This window comes from Zea mays, chromosome 6, assembly GCF_902167145.1.
Source record: "Zea mays cultivar B73 chromosome 6, Zm-B73-REFERENCE-NAM-5.0, whole genome shotgun sequence".
Lineage (NCBI taxonomy): Eukaryota > Viridiplantae > Streptophyta > Magnoliopsida > Poales > Poaceae > Zea > Zea mays.
In genome coordinates, this window is record NC_050101.1 from 178603132 (window position 1) to 178624785 (window position 21654).

Sequence of the window (21654 nt, forward strand, 5' to 3'; positions counted from 1 at the left end):
AACCAGCTAAAACAGAAACTGATTTTGATATCAATTCCCTGTCTGCAATGTACAGCATCATTACCATACCCTACTGAAGTGATATAACAGGGCTGCACAACACACACATATTTGGTTGTGACAAAAATAAATGAATGATGCACTAGTCAAATATCGATTAAGGTAACATATGAAAATGAGCTTAACAAAGATAAATCATCTTGTTCTACGTTTCCACGGTATTCTCTTTTGCCCACAGCGACTGCATCCAGAATGAATTTCACATATAGTACAGGAGATTACCATATGGAAAGCAAAACGAGGAAAGAAAGTAGAATTCGGAGATCCGAACCTTGCAAGAACAGAGAGGTGATGACTGGCTGCATAGTAAAAAGCAAAATGGAAAAAGGAAAAAGAGCACAACCAGTTCTTGCTTCCAACAGAACAATACGATATATTTTTTCCTCAGATATTTCGAGTAAAGCATAGTTATGCATGATAGGACAAGAAACTGCCTGAGATGTGGATGCTTTCAGGCATTCTTTTTCTGAATTCCTGCTTGGTACTGCACAGAAGCCCTACAATGTTGATCTTCTATAGCATAGAGAAGAAGAAACACCAGCTGCGGCTAGTGGATGTTGCTTGGGGAAGCTGGACTTGTGGTTGGCTATCCGTAGCCATGGATCTCCTGGGACCACAGGAAGAGTTGAAGTTTGGCTGCTTCTGGTGCTACCAAAAAAACATACACCCACAAATGAAGAGAACACCACATGGTTTTGCACTACGCAGTTAAGAACATTCTAAATAGGGTTGGGGCCCAGTTGGGGTCTCAACAATACAGTACATGGCAATCGATGAGCTCATCACACGCGATGAGTTCACTCATCACACGAGAGCCACAGAACATAAAATTGTCAACGGAGCAAATTGCGGATGGAATGGAACAGAAGAATTTGACACACTTTAGTTTTTTTAGCCTTGAAGAATCTCTAGAACCAATGCACACAACACTAGTTTGCATCCACACAACCTTTGAACTCGAGGAGGCTACATCATGGAGACATCAGTTTACAAGATAGCACAGTACTGTGTTTGTACACAATCCAATCAGGCCCAATCATCTTCTTGGCTGAACATCAGACACAAGAGACCCAAATGGCTTGATCTCTTTTAGAAGCTTGGGAGGGATCCTGCTCGGATGAACTCTTTTAGAAGGGCCTTCTCCTCATCGAGTTTCTTCTTCTCGGCAGCATTGCGTGGCTTGATCTTCCGCTTCTCTTCCAGCATCCATTTGTAGAGCTTGCGCTGGTCATCTTCAGGGATTGGTGGGAGCTCCTTTCTGGGGATAGAGACTGGCTCAGCAGGCTTCCCAGCAGTTGCAGTAGCAGGATCAGTCGTTGGGTCCTTCTTTGCTGAGTCCTTTTGGTTGGCCCGCACGAGGACATAAGCTACATGTTATACAAAGAATTCAGTAAACTAGCCCATCTAAAAATTTGATTTGAGAAAGAACAACCTTCAGAACTGGAAACATAAGCATCCCAGCACTTTAGTCCAGTGCATATTTAACTCTTTGATGAAAGGGACATGCTGGCGTAATCATGAATAAAAACATTTGCACATTCATAATTGGCTGAGTGTAACCCAAGACCTGAGTCATGTTTTTGTCCCATCCCTCGCAGATCAAATGAAATCATCATTTGGAAGTTGGAACAGCAGATAACATCACTATGATCAGATTGTTGTTCGGGTGAAAAAAGGGGAGTATGATCGGCCCATTATATACGTTACTATAATAAACACTTCACCTTCAATTATGGTTGCATCTCATGTTTACAGGTTCTTTATTGCTTTCTACTGTAGCATATTATAAGCAGAAAGAACACTCAGCCGACACTTTAGGCGGTAACTAACGCTAACTGCTGATTAATTCTGAAGCCAAGTAACTAGAAAAGTGATTCATGTGCATAATTAAGTAGGTGGAGTAGCAACCACATACGAAAATCGAAGGCCCTAACAGGAACTTGCTGGGTGAAAACTCAAAATGTAGAATCAGCTACGACTGCCAGCAAGTAGAGCACCGGTCAATACAAAAAGAAACCAGGAGGGCAGCTCGTAATCCATAACGCCTAAGCACATTGCTGATTTTCTCATCTCACTAGAATTTGATCCAAAACAAGATCTCCTAAGCGGATCTTAGCTAGAGCAGACTCCGAGGACAATTACCCAGCGGCACTTAAACCTAGTCAAACTCGCAAGGGCAAACACCAAACGGGTGCGATGCTCCTAAGTCCTAACACGGCATCTTATGCGTACCAGACAGCGAGAAATCGCCGAGTGCAACGAAAACCTAGTGACCCCAAAGCGAATCGAACTGATGAGCGAGGGAGGGAGGCTGGGAGGGGGAGTAGAGGCAAGCTGACCTACGACAAAGAGGTTGGCGGCTAGGAGGAAAGGGAAGATGCGGCGCATGAACCCCTTCCTCGCCTCGGGCGTCGGCGGCGTCGGCGTCGGCGGCGTCGGCGGCTTCGGCGGCGTCGGCGGCTTCGGCGGCTTCGGCGGCGTCGGCGGCGTCGAACCGGCGGGCTTGGGCTTGCCGTGGGAGTCCATCCGGTGGAGAGCAGACCTTCTCTCTGTGTTGGGGGCGAGGGTGACCGCGTCAGTTGCCCTTGTTCTCGGCTCTATCTCCAGCGACTAATCTGTATTGATACTCTATATCTGTTATTTATAGTCTCTTCTAAAATATTATATCTTCTATATCTCATTTCTCTTCAATAACATACTCTAAATTATGTCCTCTATACATAAATATCTATATTAGAAATATTTTTTATTTTTTTTATATATGTATTTGTCATACTATTGTATATATTTTAATTTTTCTAAACTGGTTGTTTAAATTATTCAATTTGATAGATAACCGTTTAGAGAAACTCTATATATAGATGATCCAGCAACACTCTAAATTTAGAGAACCGTTTAGAGAACGTTGTTGGAGGGAGTACATAACGATTTTATCCTCTAAATTTAGGGTATATGACCCTTTAGACTGCCTCCAGCAATACACGGTAAATGGTCCTGTACTCTAAATTTAGAGTACGAAACGTTCTCTACGCCGTCCAACAAGGAACTCTAAATGGAACTCTAAAATATAGAGGACGTACGGCGAACGCTAAACGTAGAGAAGTCCTTACGCGCGCTATCCGTCTGCTCCGCTCTGGGCCCGCTCTTCAATGTGGTCATCCGTCTGCAGCTACCTCTGCTACCTCCGCTGGCTGATTAATTCTATTCTTTTTTTTGCGTGTAAATCTAATAGTAGCAGCACTTTTGCTAATTGGGATTATTAGATTAGTATTATCAGTTTATGTCCAATACATATATAGATATGTACGTAGACGGCGTTATGAAAAAAACGATTAGTAATGTCGGTTGCAAAATGTAATTATTATAATTAGTTCCTAATTCATTTTTATAAAATTTCTAGAAATAAATAACTTCATTTTTTTCATTACGCACATAAGTTCAAATTGTATTAATATCAAATAAATGAGTATTAAAAATGAGTATATGAATTCTGTTAGATATAGAGTACCGAATTTAGAGGACGTTGCTGGAGTTGGCGAAGATATAGAGAACGAAATTTTTTAGAGGGTTCTGTAAAGGACAGAGAATATTCCTTTAGGGGATAAAATTTAGGGGACGTTGCTGGAGACAGCCTTAGAGTTTCTTGTTAGAGCTAGTTTTAGACTGACCCCATCACCTTCTTTTCCCCTAACACTGTAGTTCCTTTATCGGCTGCACCGCTGCCCCAAAAGTTGCTACAGTGCAAGAGGAGTGTACACAAACGAGGGTGAAGTGGCCAGCTCCCCTTGGATCGTTTTAAGTGCATGCCAATATTTATTTATTGTATAAAAATTGATAATAGATGATGAATAACTATGAAAACTATTATTTTATAGTTATAGTAGAATATAAGGGAGAATTTAAGGCAAACCGTTACGGGAAGAGTTAAAATAGGAGAAGGAATCTTACTGACGCGGCTACATAGTAATGTATAGGGAGGAAAATTTAGAGGACACCTGCAGATACCCTCACGTATGAGTGACAATGGACTCTAAATTTTACACTATAAGATTTAAGGATCAGATCAGATTAGGATCGGACCCTATTTCTATTTATTTTTGAACTAAAATTTATTTATGGCCCTATCATTTTGTGAAGAAGCATTTAGATTGTGATCCATTACCACCCCTAGGCTCACGTGATCTCAAGGCAATATCTCAACTACTACCTCTATGAAAAAAATCTACTTTGAAAACAAGTGATTTTAGCACAGTAGAATGGCATTGTCGGTGTTTCGACCCCGGGGGTCCCTGGACCGACGAGTAAATTGTCGCTGCGTGTCCCAGCCCAGATGGGTCGGCGCGAGACGGAACACAAGGGGGAACAATAAGGGGAACCGCGGCTCGTGTTGTCCTGCGCTCAGGGCGGATGCGCTTGCAGTAGGGGGTTACAAGCGTTCGCGAGGGAGAGAGAGAGAGCCTGCCCGTCAACCCGTTCTCCCGCGCGGCCACCCTCTCGTACGAGGGCCCTGGACCTTCCTTTTATAGACGTAAGGAGAGGGCCCAGGTGTACAATGGGGGTGTAGCAGTGTGCTAACGTGTCTGGCAGAGAGAAGCCAGAGTCCTATGTACATGCCGACGTGGCTGTCGGAGAGGTGTTAGTGCCCTGTGCATGTGGCGTCGTGGCCGTCGGAGGATCACTTGAGCCCTGTAGAAGCACAGCTGTCGGGACCTTGCTGACGTCTCCTTGCTTTCGTAGGGGGCTGAGAACCGCCGTCGTCATAGGAGCATGCGGGGTGCCATCATTACTTGTTTTACCGGGGTGAGCCGGATGGGACGCCGGTCTTGTTCCCCGTAGCCTGAGCTAGCTAGGGGTAGGGTAATGATGTACCCCCTGCGACGTGGTCGGTCCGAGCCCAAGGTCGGGCGAGGTGGAGACTCCTCCGAGGTCGGGGCTGAGCCCGAGCCCTGGGGTCGGGCGAGGCGGAGACCGTCTTCTGAGGTCGAGGTGGAGTCCGAGCCCTGGGGTCGGGCGAGGCGGAGCTTCCTATGGCGCCTGAGGTTGGACTCGGCGGCTGTCAGCCTCACCCTGGCGGGTGGCATAGCAGTCGGAGCAGTGCAAGCGGCGCTGTTTTCCTGTCAGGTCAGTCAGTGGAGGGGCGAAGTGACTGCGGTCACTTCGGCCTTGTCGACTGAGGAGCGCGCATCAAGATAAGGTGTTAGGCGATCCTTGCATTGAATGCTCCTGCGATGCGGTCGGTTGGCGCGGCGATCTGGCCAAGGTTGCTTCATTGCGAAGCCTGCCCGAGCTGGGCCTCGGTCGAGTCGAAGGTGCGCCCGTTACTTGAGGATGCCCTCGGGCAAGGCGTGAATCTGCCTTGGTCTACTGTTCCTGCCCGAGGCTGGGCTCGGGCGAGGCGAGATTGTGTCCCTTGAGTGGATGGAGCCTTGACCTGAATTGCGCCCATCAGGCCTTTGCAGCTTTGTGCTGATGGTGGTTACCAGCCGAGTTTAGGAGTCTTGGGAGTACCCCTAATTATGGTCCCCGACAGTAGCCCCCGAGCCTCAAAGGGAGTGTTGGTACTCGCTTGGAGGCTTTGTCGCACTTTTTTGCAAGGGGACCGACCTTTCTCGGTTACATTTTGTTCCGGTGGGTGCGCGCGAGCACACCCGCCGGGTGTAGCCCCCGAGGCCTCGGAGGAGTGGTTTGACTCCTTCGAGGTCTTAATGCCTTTCGTGATGCCTCAGCCGGTCTGGTTGTTTCCTCATGCGAACTGGTCGTTGCCCGGGTGCATAGTCAGGTTCCGAGTTCTCGGGCTGGTATGTTGACGTTGTCAACGGTTTGGCCGGAGCCGGGTTTGCGAGAGCAGCCCCCGAGCCTCCGCACAGGGCGAGAGGACAGTCAAGGACTGACTCGGCTTTTTTCATACGCCCCTTCGTCGCCTTTCCGCTAGGATGAGGGGGGGGAAAGCGCCATGTTGCCCTCGGAGGGTGCCGAACATGGTGTCTCCAGTGAGTTGCTAATGGGTGATCTAAGTGGACGCCCGTGCCCCGTTTGATAAGGGTCGGCTAGTGGCCCAGAGGCGCGCTCCAAAAGTACCTGCAGGTGATTTGCCGGACCCGGTCCCGTTTGATGGGGTCCGAGGGCTTGATGCCTCCCTCTGATGGGATTCCGTTACAGAATCGCTCCTGTTGGTCTCGGAAATGTCCTAGGGTACCTCGGGAGCGTAGCCCGAGCCTTGGCCATGTATCGGACGTACCCAGAGTCATCCCTCGCTCTGCGTGTTCTGAGGTGGCTGTCGAACCCTTCGGGGGGCCAGCCTTCGAACCCCTGATCAGTAGTGGGCGCGGAGCCCGAGTGGCCTGAGGCGGCTGTTGAACCCTTCTGAGGGGCCAGCCTTCGAACCTCTGACCAGTAGTGGGCGCGGAGCCCGAGTGCTCTGGGGTGGCTGTCGAACCCTTCCGAGGGGCCAGCCTTCGAACCCCTGATCAGTAGAAGGGCTCGGGGCCTGCTTCCTTCGCAGAGAAGGATCCCTTTCGGAGTATCCCCTTTCCCGGTCCCTGTAGCAAGAGAGAGAAAGGGGAAGAGGAAAAGGATACGAAATTGAACGACGTGGCGCACCTTTTTTGACGCGGTCATTATGGCGGAGGTGAAGCGTCGCCCGCTTCGCCTGCCAAAGGTGTCGCCTACCCTACCGCGGAGTTAATGCGACAGGACGAGTGGTTCGTGGGGCAGCCGTTGCGCGAGCCGTTCGAGGAACGGAACACGGGCGCGTCGTCTTCACGCCGTGGGAGAGGGCTCCCCTGCTGCCCCAGGAGGGGACGTGAGCCTGCAGATGATTTGACTGCTGCTTCCGTCCGTCTGCTGCCGCCATTACTGCCGGCCCACTTTTGGCCGTATCGATCGTCGTGCCTTCTCCCGCGGCTGACTGACCCATGACCGACGCGCTCGGCTGGCACTGTTGGTCCATGCGCAGGGTTGCCTCGAATCGCGGCACCGGTTCCGCAGTCGAGAAGGCGCAACATTGGCGTAAGTGGCGGTGCAGCTTTTCGCACGTAGTAACCGGCGCGCCGGTTACATGACGTGTGGGCCTAGGCCACCATGCTGGATGCGTTGAAGTCGAAAGGGTGCATCCCCATGGTGCAATTGCATGCCGCCTGCATGGTGGTCCGCCCTTTCACCCGCTGGTTTAGGCGAAGGTGGAGGAGTGCTTGTAACCGCTGGGCGGTTACACGCTCCGCGCGCGGCGGTTTGGCTTCTTCTGTCCTGGGCCAGCTCATATGACGCGTGGGACCTAGCCCCTGTGTCGTAGGGGGAGGACCTTTAAGCGCGTTGGTGAAGACTTAGCTCGCGACGCCTGAGGACGCGAGTGGGGTGAGTCTCCTTTAAAAAGGGATCGACCTCCTGGGTGGCAGCCACGCCTTCGCACTTTCCTCATGCATCGCGCCCTTCCGCCTTCCGAGCCCCCGGATGGGGAGCGCCCGCGTTGCCTTCGTCTTGTTGTGGGAGGAGCGCAACCTCGTGGAGGTTGGCACCTTTCAGCCATCGCTCGGCTTCAAGGATTTTCATCAGGCAACCCGGCTGCATCCCCTCACCAATGGTCACCCAAGACGGTGACCACCAGTTCAATGGTGGGGAGAAGCAAGCCGGGCTGCGGCCTCTGCCCCGCCCTTAGCTTCAAGGATCTTCATCATCCTTGCTGGGGAGGAGGGCGAGGCGAGCTGGGGCCTGCCTTCGCGTGGGCTGGCGTCCCGCTTCTTCCTCCGGCGTCTGGGGGTGGAAACCATCCTCCAGCTCTGCGGAGGAGGCGTCCTCCAGCCATGCCGGGGAAGGCGAACTGCTGCTGCCTAGCCAGGGTGCAGCATTCCGTCCTCTGTCCGGGCGACGGTGGCCTGCCGCACCAGGGGGCCTCACAGCACGTCGTACGCCGCGAGGGCGGTACTCATGTTCTAGGATGGTCCCATTCTTGTTTTCGTGGCGAGGACGGGAGTGAGGACCTGCCGGTGCGCTTTGGGGCGGCCGGTGCTCGCTGGTGCGGTGTTGGTGGGCAGGTGGACGCCACCGTCAGTGCTGAGGTGGTGGCAGCTGGAGAAAGCTTCTCCGCCGACGAGACCGTCAGCGCCACTCGCGGGCCGACCTCCAGCTCTTTGGCTTTAATATCTGGTTCTCGTCCTCCGCGAGGGGACGCGAACGAGAGCCTTCCAGCGGTAGCGTCCGCCCTAGGACCATCGCTGCTGCTGCAGAGGTCGCCGGTGAGTCACCCGGAGTTTGTCGTCCCGCAGGCCCTCCAATGTGGGGGGTTGTTCGTACCTGCGAGAGTGGAACCGGAGTTCCGTCTGTAATGGCACCTTGAGTGTCGGTGTCTGTTCATTGTGGCTGTCGGGGCCTGAACATCTTGGTATCTTGGGTGCGATACCGTGTTTCTTCCTCATTTTGAACACCAGGACTCGCCTGTCGGCTAGCTGAACCGCTTAACCAAGTGTGAGTTGCCCTGTGCGGAAGGTGACGAGTGAGGTATCCATATCCCAGAGGCGTAGGAGTCCCTCGGCTCGGTCGGCCTTGCCGCTCAAGGCTTCTCTCGCTCAGTTAAGGAACCCTCGGCTGCTCTGAGATGAGCCGAAGCTGGAGGCAGCGGTGTCAGCATGGACAGAGGCGAAGTTGGCTCGAAAAGGGGGCTTCGTCGGCCCAAGAGCAGGGGGCTTCCCAGGCCGAGGAGGCGTAGCAGCGGTGGCCGGAGCCTGGCCGGGTCATCCACTGGCGGGACCAACCCTGGAGTCGGGCTGCCGAGGCCATGAGCCGGGCTGGTGTCCTCGGGGGACAGCTGGCTGAGGCTACGGAGCGGCCGGTCCAGCCATCTGCCCGGGCCGGGTTCCTGGAGGAGACCCTGGCGGCGATGGTTCAGGCGCAGTGCTGACATCTTCCTTTGAGGTGGAGATCCTTCGCCCGTGTCGCCGTCCGAGGTCGGGTCAGATTCCGCCGAAGGTGGAGTCGACGCCGAGGGTGCTGCTGCTCCCCCTATCGATGTTTGAACCTGCAGGAACAGTTTGTTTGTAGTGTGCGTATGTTTTTTGCGGCCGCCGAGGCCCAAACATATCATTGTCGTGTTATAAAGCTGCGTTTCTTTTCCTCTTGTTTCGAGTATCAGGACTTGTTTGTCGGTAGCAGAATCGCTCATCCGAGCGAGAGTTACTTATCGTGCAAGGCGATGAGTGAGGTATCCGTATCCCGGAGGCGTAGGAGTCCCTCGGCTCGGTCGGCCTTTGCCGCTTACGTGTACTCTTGCTCGTCCGTGGGATTCTGTTATCGATATAGTCGAGAAGGCACGAAAAATCGTTTCAGCAGAAAAGGTTTCGAGCGTTAAGACTTGTTCGGTCAGCAGAATCGCTTATTCGAGTGTGAGTTACTTATCGCAGAAGGTGATGAGTGAGGTATCCGTATCCCGGAGGCGTAGGAGTCCCTCGGTTCGGTTGGACTTGCCGCTTACGTGTACTCCGTCGTTTTCAGGATCTCACTATCGAAGTAGTCGAAAAGCGCGAAAGATGTTCTGGCAGAAAGACTTTTTCCGAGGAAAATTTTGACGCAGAGGGGGTTCCCCCCTTCTAGCCCCCGAGGGAGGGTCGGGCTATGCCGAGGCAAGGCTAACCCTTCCTTGATGGTTAGACTTTATTTGTGTATGTAAACGAGGTATATGAATGACTTGAAAACATCTTAAGGGTAGAAGCGACGTAGCTGTCAGATGTTCCAAGCGTTGCTGTAGACCTCGCCTTGACTGTTGGCCAGCTTGTATGTTCCGGGCTTCAAAATCTTAGCGATGATGAACGGCCCTTCCTAGGGAAGTGTGAGCTTGTGGCGCCCTCGGGCGTCCTATCGTAGCCGAAGCACCAAGTCACCCCCCTGGAGGTCTTGGGACCGAACCCCTCGGGCGTGGTAGCATCGCAGGGACTGCTGATACCGCGCCGAGTGTAGTAAGGCCATGTCCCGAGCCTCTTCCAGCTGGTCCAGTGAGTCTTCTCGGCTTGTTCGGTTGCTTCAGTCGTCGTACGCCCTCGTCCTCGGGGAACCGTATTCTAAGTCTGTGGGCAAGATAGCCTCGGCCCCATAGACTAGAAAAAACGGCGTGAAGCCCGTGGCCCGGCTTGGCGTCGTCCTCAGACTCCAGACCACCGAGTTGAGTTCCTTCATCCATCGCCTGCCGAACTTGTTGAGGTCGTTGTAGATCCTCGGCTTAAGTCCCTGCAGAATCATACCGTTGGCACGCTCTACCTGCCCATTCGTCATGGGGTGAGCTACGGCGGCCCAGTCCACCCGGATGTGGTGGTCTTCGCAGAAGTCCAGGAACTTCCTGCCGGTGAACTGGGTGCCGTTGTCGGTGATGATGGAGTTTGGGACTCCAAAGTGATGGATGATGTTGGTGAAGAATGCCACCGCCTGTTCGGACCTGATGCTGTTTAGGGGTCGGACCTCAATCCACTTGGAGAATTTGTCGATAGCGACCAGCAGGTACGTGAAGCCCTCGGGTGCCTTCTGCAAGGGACCGACGAGGTCCAGACCCCACACAGCAAACGGCTAGGTGATGGGTATTGTTTGCAGAGCCTGAGCGGGCAGGTGCGTCTGCCTTGCATAGAATTGACACCCTTGGCAGGTGCGTACAATCCTAGTGGCGTCGGCTACCTCGGTTGGCCAGTAGAAACCCTGTCGGAAAGCGTTTCCAACGAGGGCTCGAGGCGCTGCGTGGTGACCGCAAGCCCCCGAGTGTATTTCTTGCAATAGCTCCTGACCTTCGGCGATGGATATGCATCGCTGGAGGATGCCTGAGGGGCTGCGGCGGTACAACTCCTTTTCGTCACCCAGCAAGACGAATGACTTGGCGCGCCGTGCCAGTCGTCGAGCTTCGGCTCTGTCGAGGGGTAGCTCTCCTCGGTGGAGATATTGCAGGTACGGGGTCTGCCAGTTTTGATTAGGCAGGACCCCATTCCGCTCTTCCTCGACGCGTAGTGCCTCACCCTCGGCGGCCGAGGGTGCCTCGGGCCGAGCCGAGGGCGCCTTGGGCAGGGCCGATGCCTTCTTGGGCTCGGGCGTGTCGTCGGTCTTGATGGAGGGTTGATGTAGGTCTCGGGAGAAGACGTCCGGGGGGGCCGTTGTCCGCCCCGAGGCTATTTTAGCCAGCTCGTTCGCAGTCTCGTTGTACCGTCGGGCGACGTGGTTGAGCTCGAGCTCGTAGAACTTGTCTTCCAGGCGCCGAACCTCGTCGCAGTAGGCTTCCATCTTTGGGTCGCGGCAATGGGAGTTCTTCATGACTTGCTCGATGACAAGCTGCGAGTTGCCACGAGCGTCGAGGCGCCGAACCCCTAGCTCGATGGCGATGCGCAACCCGTTAACCAGGGCCTCGTACTCGGCCACGTTGTTGGACGCCGGGAAATGGAGGCGCAACACGTAGCGGAGGTGCTTCCCGAGGGGTGAGATGAAGAGCAGGCCTGCGCCCGCTCCTGTTTTCATCAGCGACCCGTCGAAAAACATGGTCTAGAGTTCCGGTTGGATCGGAGCTGCTGGAAGCTGGGTGTCGACCCATTCAGCCACGAAATCCGCCAAGACTTGGGACTTGATGGCCTTCTGAGGGGCGAACGAGATTGTCTCTCCCATGATCTCCACCGCCCACTTTGCAATCCTACCCGAGGCCTCTCGGCACTGGATGTTCTCCCCCAGGGGAAGGATGACACCACAGTCATCGGATGAGACTCGAAGTAGTGTCGCAACTTTCGCCGCGTCAGAATTACCGCGTACAGTAGCTTCTGAATTTGCGGGTAGCGGATTTTGGTCTCGGATAGTACCTCACTGATGAAGTAGACCGGCCTCTGGACGAGCAATGCATGCCCTTCTTCTCGTCTCTCGACTACGATCGCAGCACTGACCACCTGGGTGGTTGCGGCTACGTAGATCAAGAGGGCTTCTCCCGCAGCGGGGGGCACCAGGATGGGCGCGCTTGTAAGGAGCGCCTTTAAGTTCCCGAGGGCTTCCTCGGCCTCGGGGGTCCAAGTGAAGCGCTCGGTCTTCCTTAAGAGGCGGTACAGGGGCAGGCCTCTTTCGCCGAGGCGCGAGATGCTCGCTCGCCCTGGTGGGGGTCTTGCGACCCAGCTTGCTCACCAGGTCGCGGCAAGTGGTACCGGCGAGGAACGCGCCGATGACATCTAAGTCGGTGATGTTGGGCAGCTCGGTGCGCTGTTTCGAAAATCGCTGGATGTAGTCCCACAGGGATTCTCCTGGCTGCTGGCGGCAGCTTCGGAGATCCCAAGAGTTCCCAGGGCGCACATATGTGCCCTAGAAGTTTCTGGCGAAGGCTTTGACCAGGTCGTCCCAGTTGGAGATCTTCGCAGGAGGCAGATGCTCCAGCTAGGCTCGTGCGGCGTCGGAGAGGAACAGGGGGAGGTTGCGGATGATGAGGTTGTCATCGTCCGTTCCACCCAGCTGGCAGGCCAGTCGGTAGTCTGCGAGCCACAGTTCCGGCCTTGTTTCCCCCGAGTACTTGGCGATGGTAGTCGAGGTTCGGAACCGGGTTGGGAACGGCGCCCGTCGTATGGCCCGGCTGAAAGCTTGCAGACCGGGTGCTTCGGGCGAGGGGCTCTGGTCCTCCCCGCTGTCGTAGCGTCCCCCGCGCCTGGGGTGGTAGCCTCGGTGCACCTTTTCGTCGAGGTGGGCTCGACGGTCGCAGCGGTGGTGCTCGTTGCCGAGGCGACCCGGGGCTGCATGCGTTGCGGCCCGCGTGCGCCCGGTGTGGACCAAGGCTTCCCGCATGAATCGGGAAGTCGCGGCGCGATGCTCCGGGGGGTACCCCTGCCTTCGGGAGGCAGAGCTTTCGGCCCGTCGGACCGCGGCATCCTCCAGGAGATTCTTGAGTTCTCCCTGGATACGCCGCCCCTCGGTGGTGGATGGCTCCGGCATCGCTCGAAGTAGTATTGCTGCTGCAGCCAGGTTCTGGCCAACCCCACTAGAAGCCGGGGGCAGCCTTGCCCTGGCATCATCAGCGATAAGGTGCTGGACATCCTGGGGCAGATGACGCGCTTCTCCGGCCGGCGCTCGGCCTGCCCACTCCTGCCCTATGTTCTGCCGGAGCTGCACAAGTTGTCCTGCTTCCTCGTCGAGCCTGGCCTGCATCTCGCGGATTTGCTCGAGCTGTGCGTCCTGACCCCCCACAGGGACTGGGACCACAGCTAGCTCCCGAAGGATGTCAACGCGAGGCGCAGGCCTAGGGGGATCACCGTCCTCCGGCATACCAAGGTGGTTGCCTTCGTCGAGACCCCCTAGATCGACGTGGAAACATTCGCGACTTGGGCCACAGTCCTCGTCGCCGAGGCTGTGGCTACCATCGGAGCAATCGGAGAGGCAGCAGTCACATGCGGTCATGAAGTCCCGCATGGCACTGGGGTTCCCGAGCCCGGAGAAATCCCAACCATAGTCGGGATCATCATCTTCCTCAGAACCCGGGGCCTGTAGGTCGAGACGGCCGTCAGTTGGTCCCAGGTTGACCACCTCTTGATTGACGGATGGTGACGGAGTCGCGTCGGGGACGGACTGCATCGTGATCTCAGGTACGAGGCTAACGCCCAGCAAGTCCTTCGCGAGCGTGCTGGCGTCATCTGTCCGCTTGGGGTTGGCGTGTTGCGGGGAAACGACGCCCGTCTTCGTCTCAAACGCGAGGTCGACACCCGACGTGTCCCCCGCTGGGGCACCGGCGTCGTCGACTCGCTCGACAGCCTACGAGGTGCCGCCTCCTGCTTGGCCATGGTTGCCCCGCCTCCTCTTCCTGCGGCGGGGAAGGTGACGGGACAGGCCCGGATGCTGTTCTTCCGCCACGGGGGGAAGACGTCGTCGATTCCGCCACCGGCGGGCGGGCTGAAGGCCGCCATTGTCGTTGTCACGCGGCGGAGTAAGGAGTACCATGTCGTAGCTGCTGTCGATGGACATGAACTCGAGACTCCCGAAACGGAGCATCGTCCCAGGCTAGAGAGGTAGCTGGAGACTACCCATCTGAAGCTTGACGGGAAGCTGTTCATCAACACGCAGCAGGCCCCTACCTGGCGCGCCAACTGTCGGCGATTCGACGCCGGGCGGTCCCTGGACCGACGAGTAAATTGTCGCTGCGTGTCCCAGCCCAGATGGGTCGGCGCGAGACGGAACACAAGGGGGAACAATAAGGGGAACTGTGGCTCGTGTTGTCCTACGCCCAGGGCGGATGCGCTTGCAGTAGGGGGTTACAAGCGTTCGCGAGGGAGAGAGAGAGAGCCTGCCCGTCAGCCCGTTCTCCCGCGCGGCCACCCTCTCATACGAGGGCCCTGGACCTTCCTTTTATAGACGTAAGGAGAGGGCCCAGGTGTACAATGGGGGGTGTAGCAGTGTGCTAACGTGTCTGGCAGAGAGTAGCCAGAGTCCTATGTACATGCCGACGTGGCTGTCGGAGAGGTGTTAGTGCCCTGTGCATGTGGCGTCGTAGCCGTCGGAGGAGCACTTGAGCCCTGTAGAAGCACAGCTGTCGGGGCTGTCGGGACCTTGCTGACGTCTCCTTGCTTCCGTAGGGGGCTGAGAACCGCCGTCGTCATAGGAGCATGTGGGGTGCCATCATTACTTGTTTTACCGGGGCAAGCCGGATGGGACACCGGTCTTGTTCCCCGTAGCCTGAGCTAGCTAGGGTAGGGTAATGATGTACCCCCCTGCGATGTGGTCGGTCCGAGCCCAAGGTCGGGCGAGGCGAAGACTCCTCCGAGGTCGGGGCTGAGTCCGAGCCCTGGGGACGGGCGAGGCGGAGACCATCTTCCGAGGTCGAGGTGGAGTCCGAGCCCTAGGGTCGGGCGAGGCGGAGACCGTCTTCTGAGGTCGAGGTGGAGTCCGAGCCCTGGGGTCGGGCGAGGCGGAGCTTCCTATGGCGCCTGAGGTTGGACTCGGCGGCTGTCAGCCTCACCCTGGCGGGTGGCACAGCAGTCAGAGCAGTGCAGGCGGCGCTGTTTTCCTGTCAGGTCAGTCAGTGGAGGGGCGAAGTGACTGCGGTCACTTCGGCCTTGTCGACTGAGGAGCGTGCGTCAGGATAAGGTGTCAGGTGATCCTTGCATTGAATGCTCCTGCGATGCGGTCAGTTGGCGCGGCGATCTGGCCAAGGTTGCTTCACTGCGAAGCCTGCCCGAGCTAGGCCTCGGGCGAGTCGAAGGTGCACCCGTTACTTGAGGATGCCCTCGGGCGAGGCGTGAATCTGCCTTGGTCTACTGTTCCTGCCCGAGGCTGGGCTCGGGCGAGGCGAGATCGTGTCCCTTGAGTGGATGGAGCCTTGACCTAACAGGAAAACAGCGCCGCCTGCACTGCTCCGACTGCTGTGCCACCCGCTAGGGTGAGGCTGACAGCCGCCGAGTCCAACCTCAGGCGCCATAGGAAGCTCCGCCTCGCCCGATCCCAGGGCTCGGACTCCACCTCGACCTCGGAAGACGGTCTCCGCCTCGCCCGACCCCAGGGCTCGGACTCCACCTCGACCTCGGAAGACGGTCTCCGTCTCGCCCGACCCCAGGGCTCGGACTCAGCCTCGACCTCGGAGGAGTCACCGCCTCGCCCGACCTTGGGCTCGGACCAACCACGTTACAGGGGCCCATCATTACCCTACCCCTAGCTAGCTCAGGCTACGGGGAACAAGACCGGCGTCCCATCTGGCTCACCCCGGTAAACAAGTAATGATGGAACCTCGCATGCTCCTATGACGACGGTGGTTCTCAGCCCCCTACGGAAGCAAGGAGACGTCAGCAAGGTCCTGACAGCCCTGACAGCTGTGCTTCTATAGGGCTCAAGTGCTCCTCCGACGGCCACGACGCCACATGCACAGGGCACTAACACCTCTCCGACAGCCATCTCGGCATGTACATAGGACTCTGGCTCCTCTCTGCCAGACACGTTAGCACACTGCTACACCCCCATTGTACACCTGGGCCCTCTCCTTATGTCTATAAAAGGAAGGTCCAGGGCCCTCGTACGAGAGGGTGGCCGCGCGGGAGAACGGGCTGACGGGCAGGCTCTCTCTCTCTCTCCCTCGCGAACGCTTGTAACCCCCTACTGCAAGCGCATCCGCCCTGGGCACAGGACAACACGAGCCGCGGTTCCCCTTATTGTTCCCCCTTGTGTTCCGTCTCGCGCCGACCCATCTGGGCTGGGACACGCAGCGACAATTTACTCGTCGGTCTAGGGACCCCCCGGGGTCGAAACGCCGACAGTTGGCGCGCCAGGTAGCGGACTGCTGCGTGTTGACGAACAGCTTCCCGTCAAGCTCCAGATGGGTAGTCTCAATCAACCTCTCCAACCCGGGACGCTGCTCCATTTCGGGAGTCTCGAGTTCATGTCCCTCGACGGCAGCTACGACATGGTACTCCTTCCTCCGCCGCGCGACAACGACAATGGCGGCCTTCAGCCCGCCCGCCGGCGGCAGAATCGACGACGTCTTCCCCCCGTGGCGCAAGAACAACATCCGAGCTTGTCCCGTCACCTTCCCCGCCGCAGGAGGAGGAGGCGGGGCAGCCATGGCCAAGCAAGAGGCGGCACCTCGTCGGCTGTCGAGCGAGTCGACGACGCCGGCGCCCCAGCGGGGGACACGTCGGGCGTCGACCTCGCGTCTGAGACGAAGACGGGTGTCGCTTCCCCGCAACACGCCAACCCCAAGCGGACGGATGAAGCCAGCACGCTCACGAAGGACTTGCTGGGCGTTAGCCTCGTACCTGAGATCACGGTGCAGTTCGTCCCCGACGCAACTCTGTCACCATCCATTGATCAAGAGGTACCGTCCGTTTTCCACCCTGTGCCTTTTAGATTCAGCTTCGATCCACCAAGCGACCCCGCTTCGGTGGACGCTTTCATAAAGGCATATCCTAACCTTCCGGGGTACCATATGTTGTCAACCTGGGACCGACTGACGGCCGTCTCGACCTACGGGCCCCCGGGTTCCGAGGAAGATGATGAGCCCGACTATGGTTGGGATTTCTCTGGGCTCGGGAACCCCAGTGCCATGCGGGACTTCATGACCGCATGTGACTACTGCCTCTCCGATTGCTCCGATGGTAGCCACAGCCTCGGCGACGAGGACTGTGGCCCAAGTCGTGAATGTTTCCACGTCGATCTAGGGGGTCTCGACGAAGGCAACCACCTTGGTATGCCGGAGGACGGCGATCCCCCTAGGCCTGCGCCTCGCGTTGACATCCTTCGGGAGCTAGCTGTGGTCCCAGTCCCTGCGGGGGGTCAGGACACACAGCTCGAGCAAATCCACGAGATGCAGGCCAGGCTCGACGAGGAAGCAGGACAACTTGTGCAGCTCCGGCAGAACATCGGGCAGGAGTGGGCAGGCCGAGCACCGGTCGGAGAAGCGCGTCATCTGCCCTAGGACGTCCAGCATCGCATCACTGACGATGCCAGGGCAAGGCTGCCTCCGGCTTCCAGTGGGGTCGGCCAGAACCTGGCTGCAGCAGCAATACTACTTCGAGCGATGCCGGAGCCATCCACCACCGAGGGGCGGCGTATCTAGGGAGAACTCAAGAATCTCCTAGAGGATGCCGCGGTCCAACGGGCCGAAAGCTCTGCCTCTCGAAGGCAGGGGTACCCCCCGGAGCATCACGCCTCGACTTCCCGATTCATGCGGGAAGCCTTGGTTTACACCGGGCGCACGCGGACCGCAACGCCTGTAGCCCCGGGTCGCCTCAGCAACAAGCACCAACGCCGCGACCGTTGAGCCCACCTCGACGAAAAGGTGCACCGAGGCTACCACCCTAGGCGCGGGGGACGCTACGACAGCGGGGAGGACCGGAGCCCCTCACCCAAACCACCCGGTCCGCAAGCTTTCAACCGGGCCATACGACGGGCGCCGTTCCCGACCTGGTTCCGAACCCCGACTACCATCGCCAAGTACTCGGGGGAAACAAGGCCGGAACTGTGGCTCGTGGACTATCGACTGGCCTGCCAGCTGGGTGGAACAGACGATGACAACCTCATCATCCGCAACCTCCTCCGCCTCTCCGACGCCGCCCGAGCCTGGCTGGAGCATCTGCCTCCTGCGCAGATCTCCAACTGGGACGACCTGGTCAAAGCCTTCACCGGAAACTTCCAGGACACATACGTGCGCCCTGGGAACTCCTGGGATCTCCGAAGCTGCCGCCAGCAGCCAGGAGAATCCCTGTGGGACTACATTCGGTGATTTTCGAAGCAGCGCACCGAGCTGCCCAACATCACCGACTCAGATGTCATCGGCGCGTTCCTCGCCGGCACCACTTGCCGCGACCTGGTGAGCAAACTGGGTCGCAAGACCCCCACCAGGGCGAGCGAGCTGATGGACATCGCCACCAAGTTCGCCTCTGGCCAGGAGGCGATCGAGGTCATCTTCCGGAAGGACAAGCAGCCTCAGGGACGCCAGCAGGAAGACGTCCCCAAGGCGTCCGCCCAGCGCGGCACAAAGAAGAAGGGAAAGAAGAAGTCGCAAGCGAAACGCGACGCCGCTGACGCAGATCTTGTCGCCGCCGCCGAACACAGGAACCCCCGGAAGCCTCCTGAAGGGCCAACCTGTTCGACAAGATGCTCAAGGAGTCGTGCCCCTTTCATCAGGGTCCCGTCAAGCACACCCTTGAGGAGTGCGTCATGCTTCGGCGCTACTTCCACAAGGCCGGGCCCCGACAGAAGGTGGCAAAGGCCACGACAACGACAAGAAAGAGGGCCACAAGGCAGAAGAGTTCCCCGAGGTCCATGACTGCTTCATGATCTATGGTGGGCAAGTGGCGAACGCCTCGGCTCGGCACCGCAAGCAGGAGCGCCGGGAGGTCTGCTCGATGAAGGTGGCGGCGCAAGTCTACTTGGACTGGTCCGACAAGCCCATCACCTTCGACCAAGGTGACCACCCCGACCGCGTGCCGAGCCCTGGGAAGTACCCGCTCGTTGTCGATCCCGTCATCAGCAACGTCAGGCTTACCAAGGTCCTCATGGACGGAGGCAGCAGCCTCAACATCATCTACGCCGAGACCCTCGGGCTCTTGCGGATCGATCTGTCCACGATCCGGGCCGGTGCGGCGCCCTTTCACGGGATCATTCCTGGGAAGCGCATCCAGCCCCTTGGACAACTCGATCTGCCTGTCTGCTTCGGGACTCCCTCCAACTTCCGAAAGGAAACCCTCACGTTCGAGGTGGTCGGGTTCCGAGGAACCTACCACGCAGTGCTGGGGAGACCATGCCACACCAAGTTCATGGCCGTCCCCAACTACACCTACCTCAAGCTCAAGATGTCGGGCCCCAACGGGGTCATCACTGTCGGCTCCATGTACCGACACACGTACGAATGCGACATGGAGTGCGTGGAGTACGCTGAGGCCCTCATCGCCGACCTGGAGAGCCTCTCCAAGGAGGTGCCAGATGCGAAGCGCCACGCCGGCAACTTTGAGCCAGCAGAGGCGGTTAAGTCCGTCCCTCTTGACCCCAACAACGACGCCTCCAAGCAAGTTCGGATCGGCTCCGAGCTCGACCCCAAATAGGAAGCCATGCTCGTCGACTTTCTCCGCGCGAACGCCGAGGTTTTTGCGTGGAGTCCCTCGAACATGCCTGACATACCGAGGGATGTCGCCGAGCACTCGCTGGATATCCGAACTGGAGCCCGACCCGTGAAGCAGCCTTTGCACCGATTCGACGAAGAAAAGCGCAGAGCCATAGGCGAGGAGATCCACAAGCTGATGGCTGCCGGGTTCATCAAAGAGGTATTCCATCCCGAATGGCTAGCCAACCCTGTGCTTGTGAAAAAGAAAGGTGGGAAATGGCGGATGTGTGTAGACTACACTGGTCTAAACAAAGCATGTCCGAAGGTTCCCTACCCTCTGCCTCGCATCGATCAAATCGTGGATTCCACTGCTGGGTGCGAAACCCTGTCATTCCTCGATGCCTACTCAGGGTATCACCAAATCAAGATGAAAGAGTCCGACCAGCTCGCGGCCTCTTTCATCACACCCTTTGGCATGTACTGCTATGTTACTATGCCATTCGGTTTGAGGAATGCAGGCGCGGCATACCAAAGGTGCATGAACCACGTGTTCGGAGAGCACATTGGCCGAACGGTCGAGTCTTACGTCGATGACATCGTAGTCAAGACAAGGAAAGCCTCTGACCTCCTCTCTGACCTTGAAACGACATTCAAGTGTCTCAAGGCAAAAGGCATAAAACTCAATCCCGAGAAGTGTGTCTTCGGAGTCCCCCGAGGCATGCTCCTGGGGTTCATCGTCTCCGAGCGGGGCATCGAGGCCAACCTGGAGAAAATCGCGGCATCACCAACATGGGGCCTATCAAGGACTTGAAAGGAGTACAAAGGGTCATGGGATGTCTTGCGGCTCTGAGCCGCTTCATCTCGCGCCTGGGCGAAAGAGGCCTGCCCCTGTACCGCCTCTTAAGGAAGACCGAGCGCTTCACTTGGACCCCCGAGGCCGAGGAAGCCCTCGGGAACTTAAAGGCGCTCCTTACAAGCGTGCCCATCCTGGTGCCCCCCGCTGCGGGAGAAGCCCTCTTGATCTACGTAGCCGCAACCACCCAGGTGGTCAGCGCCGCGATCGTAGTCGAGAGACAAGAAGAAGGGCATGCATTGCTCGTCCAAAGGCTGGTCTACTTCATCAGTGAGGTACTGTCCGAGACCAAAATCCGCTACCCGCAAATTCAGAAGCTACTGTACGTGGTAATTCTGACGCGGCGAAAGTTGCGACACTACTTCGAGTCTCATCCGGTGACTGTGGTGTCATCCTTCTTCCTGGGGGAGATCATCCAGTGCCGAGAGGCCTCGGGTAGGATTGCAAAGTGGGCGGTGGAGATCATGGGCGAGACAATCTCGTTCGCCCCTTTGAAGGGCATCAAGTCCCAAGTCTTGGCAGATTTCATGGCTGAATGGGTCGACACCCAGCTTCCAGCAGCTCCGATCCAACTGGAACTCTGGACCATGTTTTTCGACGGGTCGCTGATGAAAACAGGAGCGAGCGTGGGCCTGCTCTTCATCTCACCCCTCGGGAAGCACCTCCGCTACGTGCTGCGCCTCCATTTCCCGGCGTCCAACAACGTGGCCGAGTACGAGGCCCTGGTTAACGGGTTGCGCATCGCCATCGAGCTAGGGGTTCGGCGCCTCGATGCTCATGGCGACTCGCAGCTTGTCATCGACCAAGTCATGAAGAACTTCCATTACCGCGACCCGAAGATGGAAGCCTACTGCGACGAGGTTCGGCGCCTGGAAGACAAGTTCTACGGGCTTGAGCTCAACCACGATGCCCGACGGTACAACGAGACTGTGGACGAGCTGGCTAAAATAGCCTCGGGGCAGACAACGGTCCCCCCGAACGTCTTCTCCCGAGACCTACATCAACCCTCCGTCAAGACCGACGACACGCCTGAGCCCGAGAAGGCCTCGGCCCTGCCGGAGGCGCCCTCGGCTCAGCCCGAGGCACCCTCGGCCGCCGAGGGTGAGGCACTGCACGTCGAGGAAGAGCGGAATGGGGTCCCGCCTAATCGAAACTGGCAGACCCCGTACCTGCAATATCTCCACCGAGGAGAGCTACCCCTCGACAGAGCCGAAGCTCGGCGATTGGCACGGCGCGCCAA

At 57.3% G+C, this 21654-nt stretch overlaps 1 protein-coding gene across 1 annotated transcript; it reads right to left on the reverse strand.

The window, feature by feature from the left end:
* Window positions 1-753: 753 nt before the first annotated feature.
* LOC100276986 (uncharacterized) lies at window positions 754-2675 on the reverse strand. Its single transcript, NM_001150665.2, has 2 exons — window positions 2400-2675; window positions 754-1427 (listed from the first exon to the last, which is right to left on the reverse strand). Exons 1-2 carry the CDS (start codon window positions 2584-2586, stop codon window positions 1150-1152), a joined length of 465 nt encoding a protein of 154 aa, NP_001144137.1. The 5' UTR covers window positions 2587-2675; the 3' UTR covers window positions 754-1149.
* Between the last annotated feature and the right edge of the window lie 18979 nt (window positions 2676-21654).

Coding starts and splice junctions, on each gene's coding strand:
- LOC100276986 (NM_001150665.2), bottom strand. CDS start 2,586: ATGGACTCCCACGGCAAGCCCAAGCCCGCCGGTTCGACGCCGCCGACG. Junction 1,428..2,399: donor CGCCAACCTCTTTGTCGTAG/GTCAGCTTGCCT, acceptor TATAACATGTAG/CTTATGTCCTCGTGCGGGCC.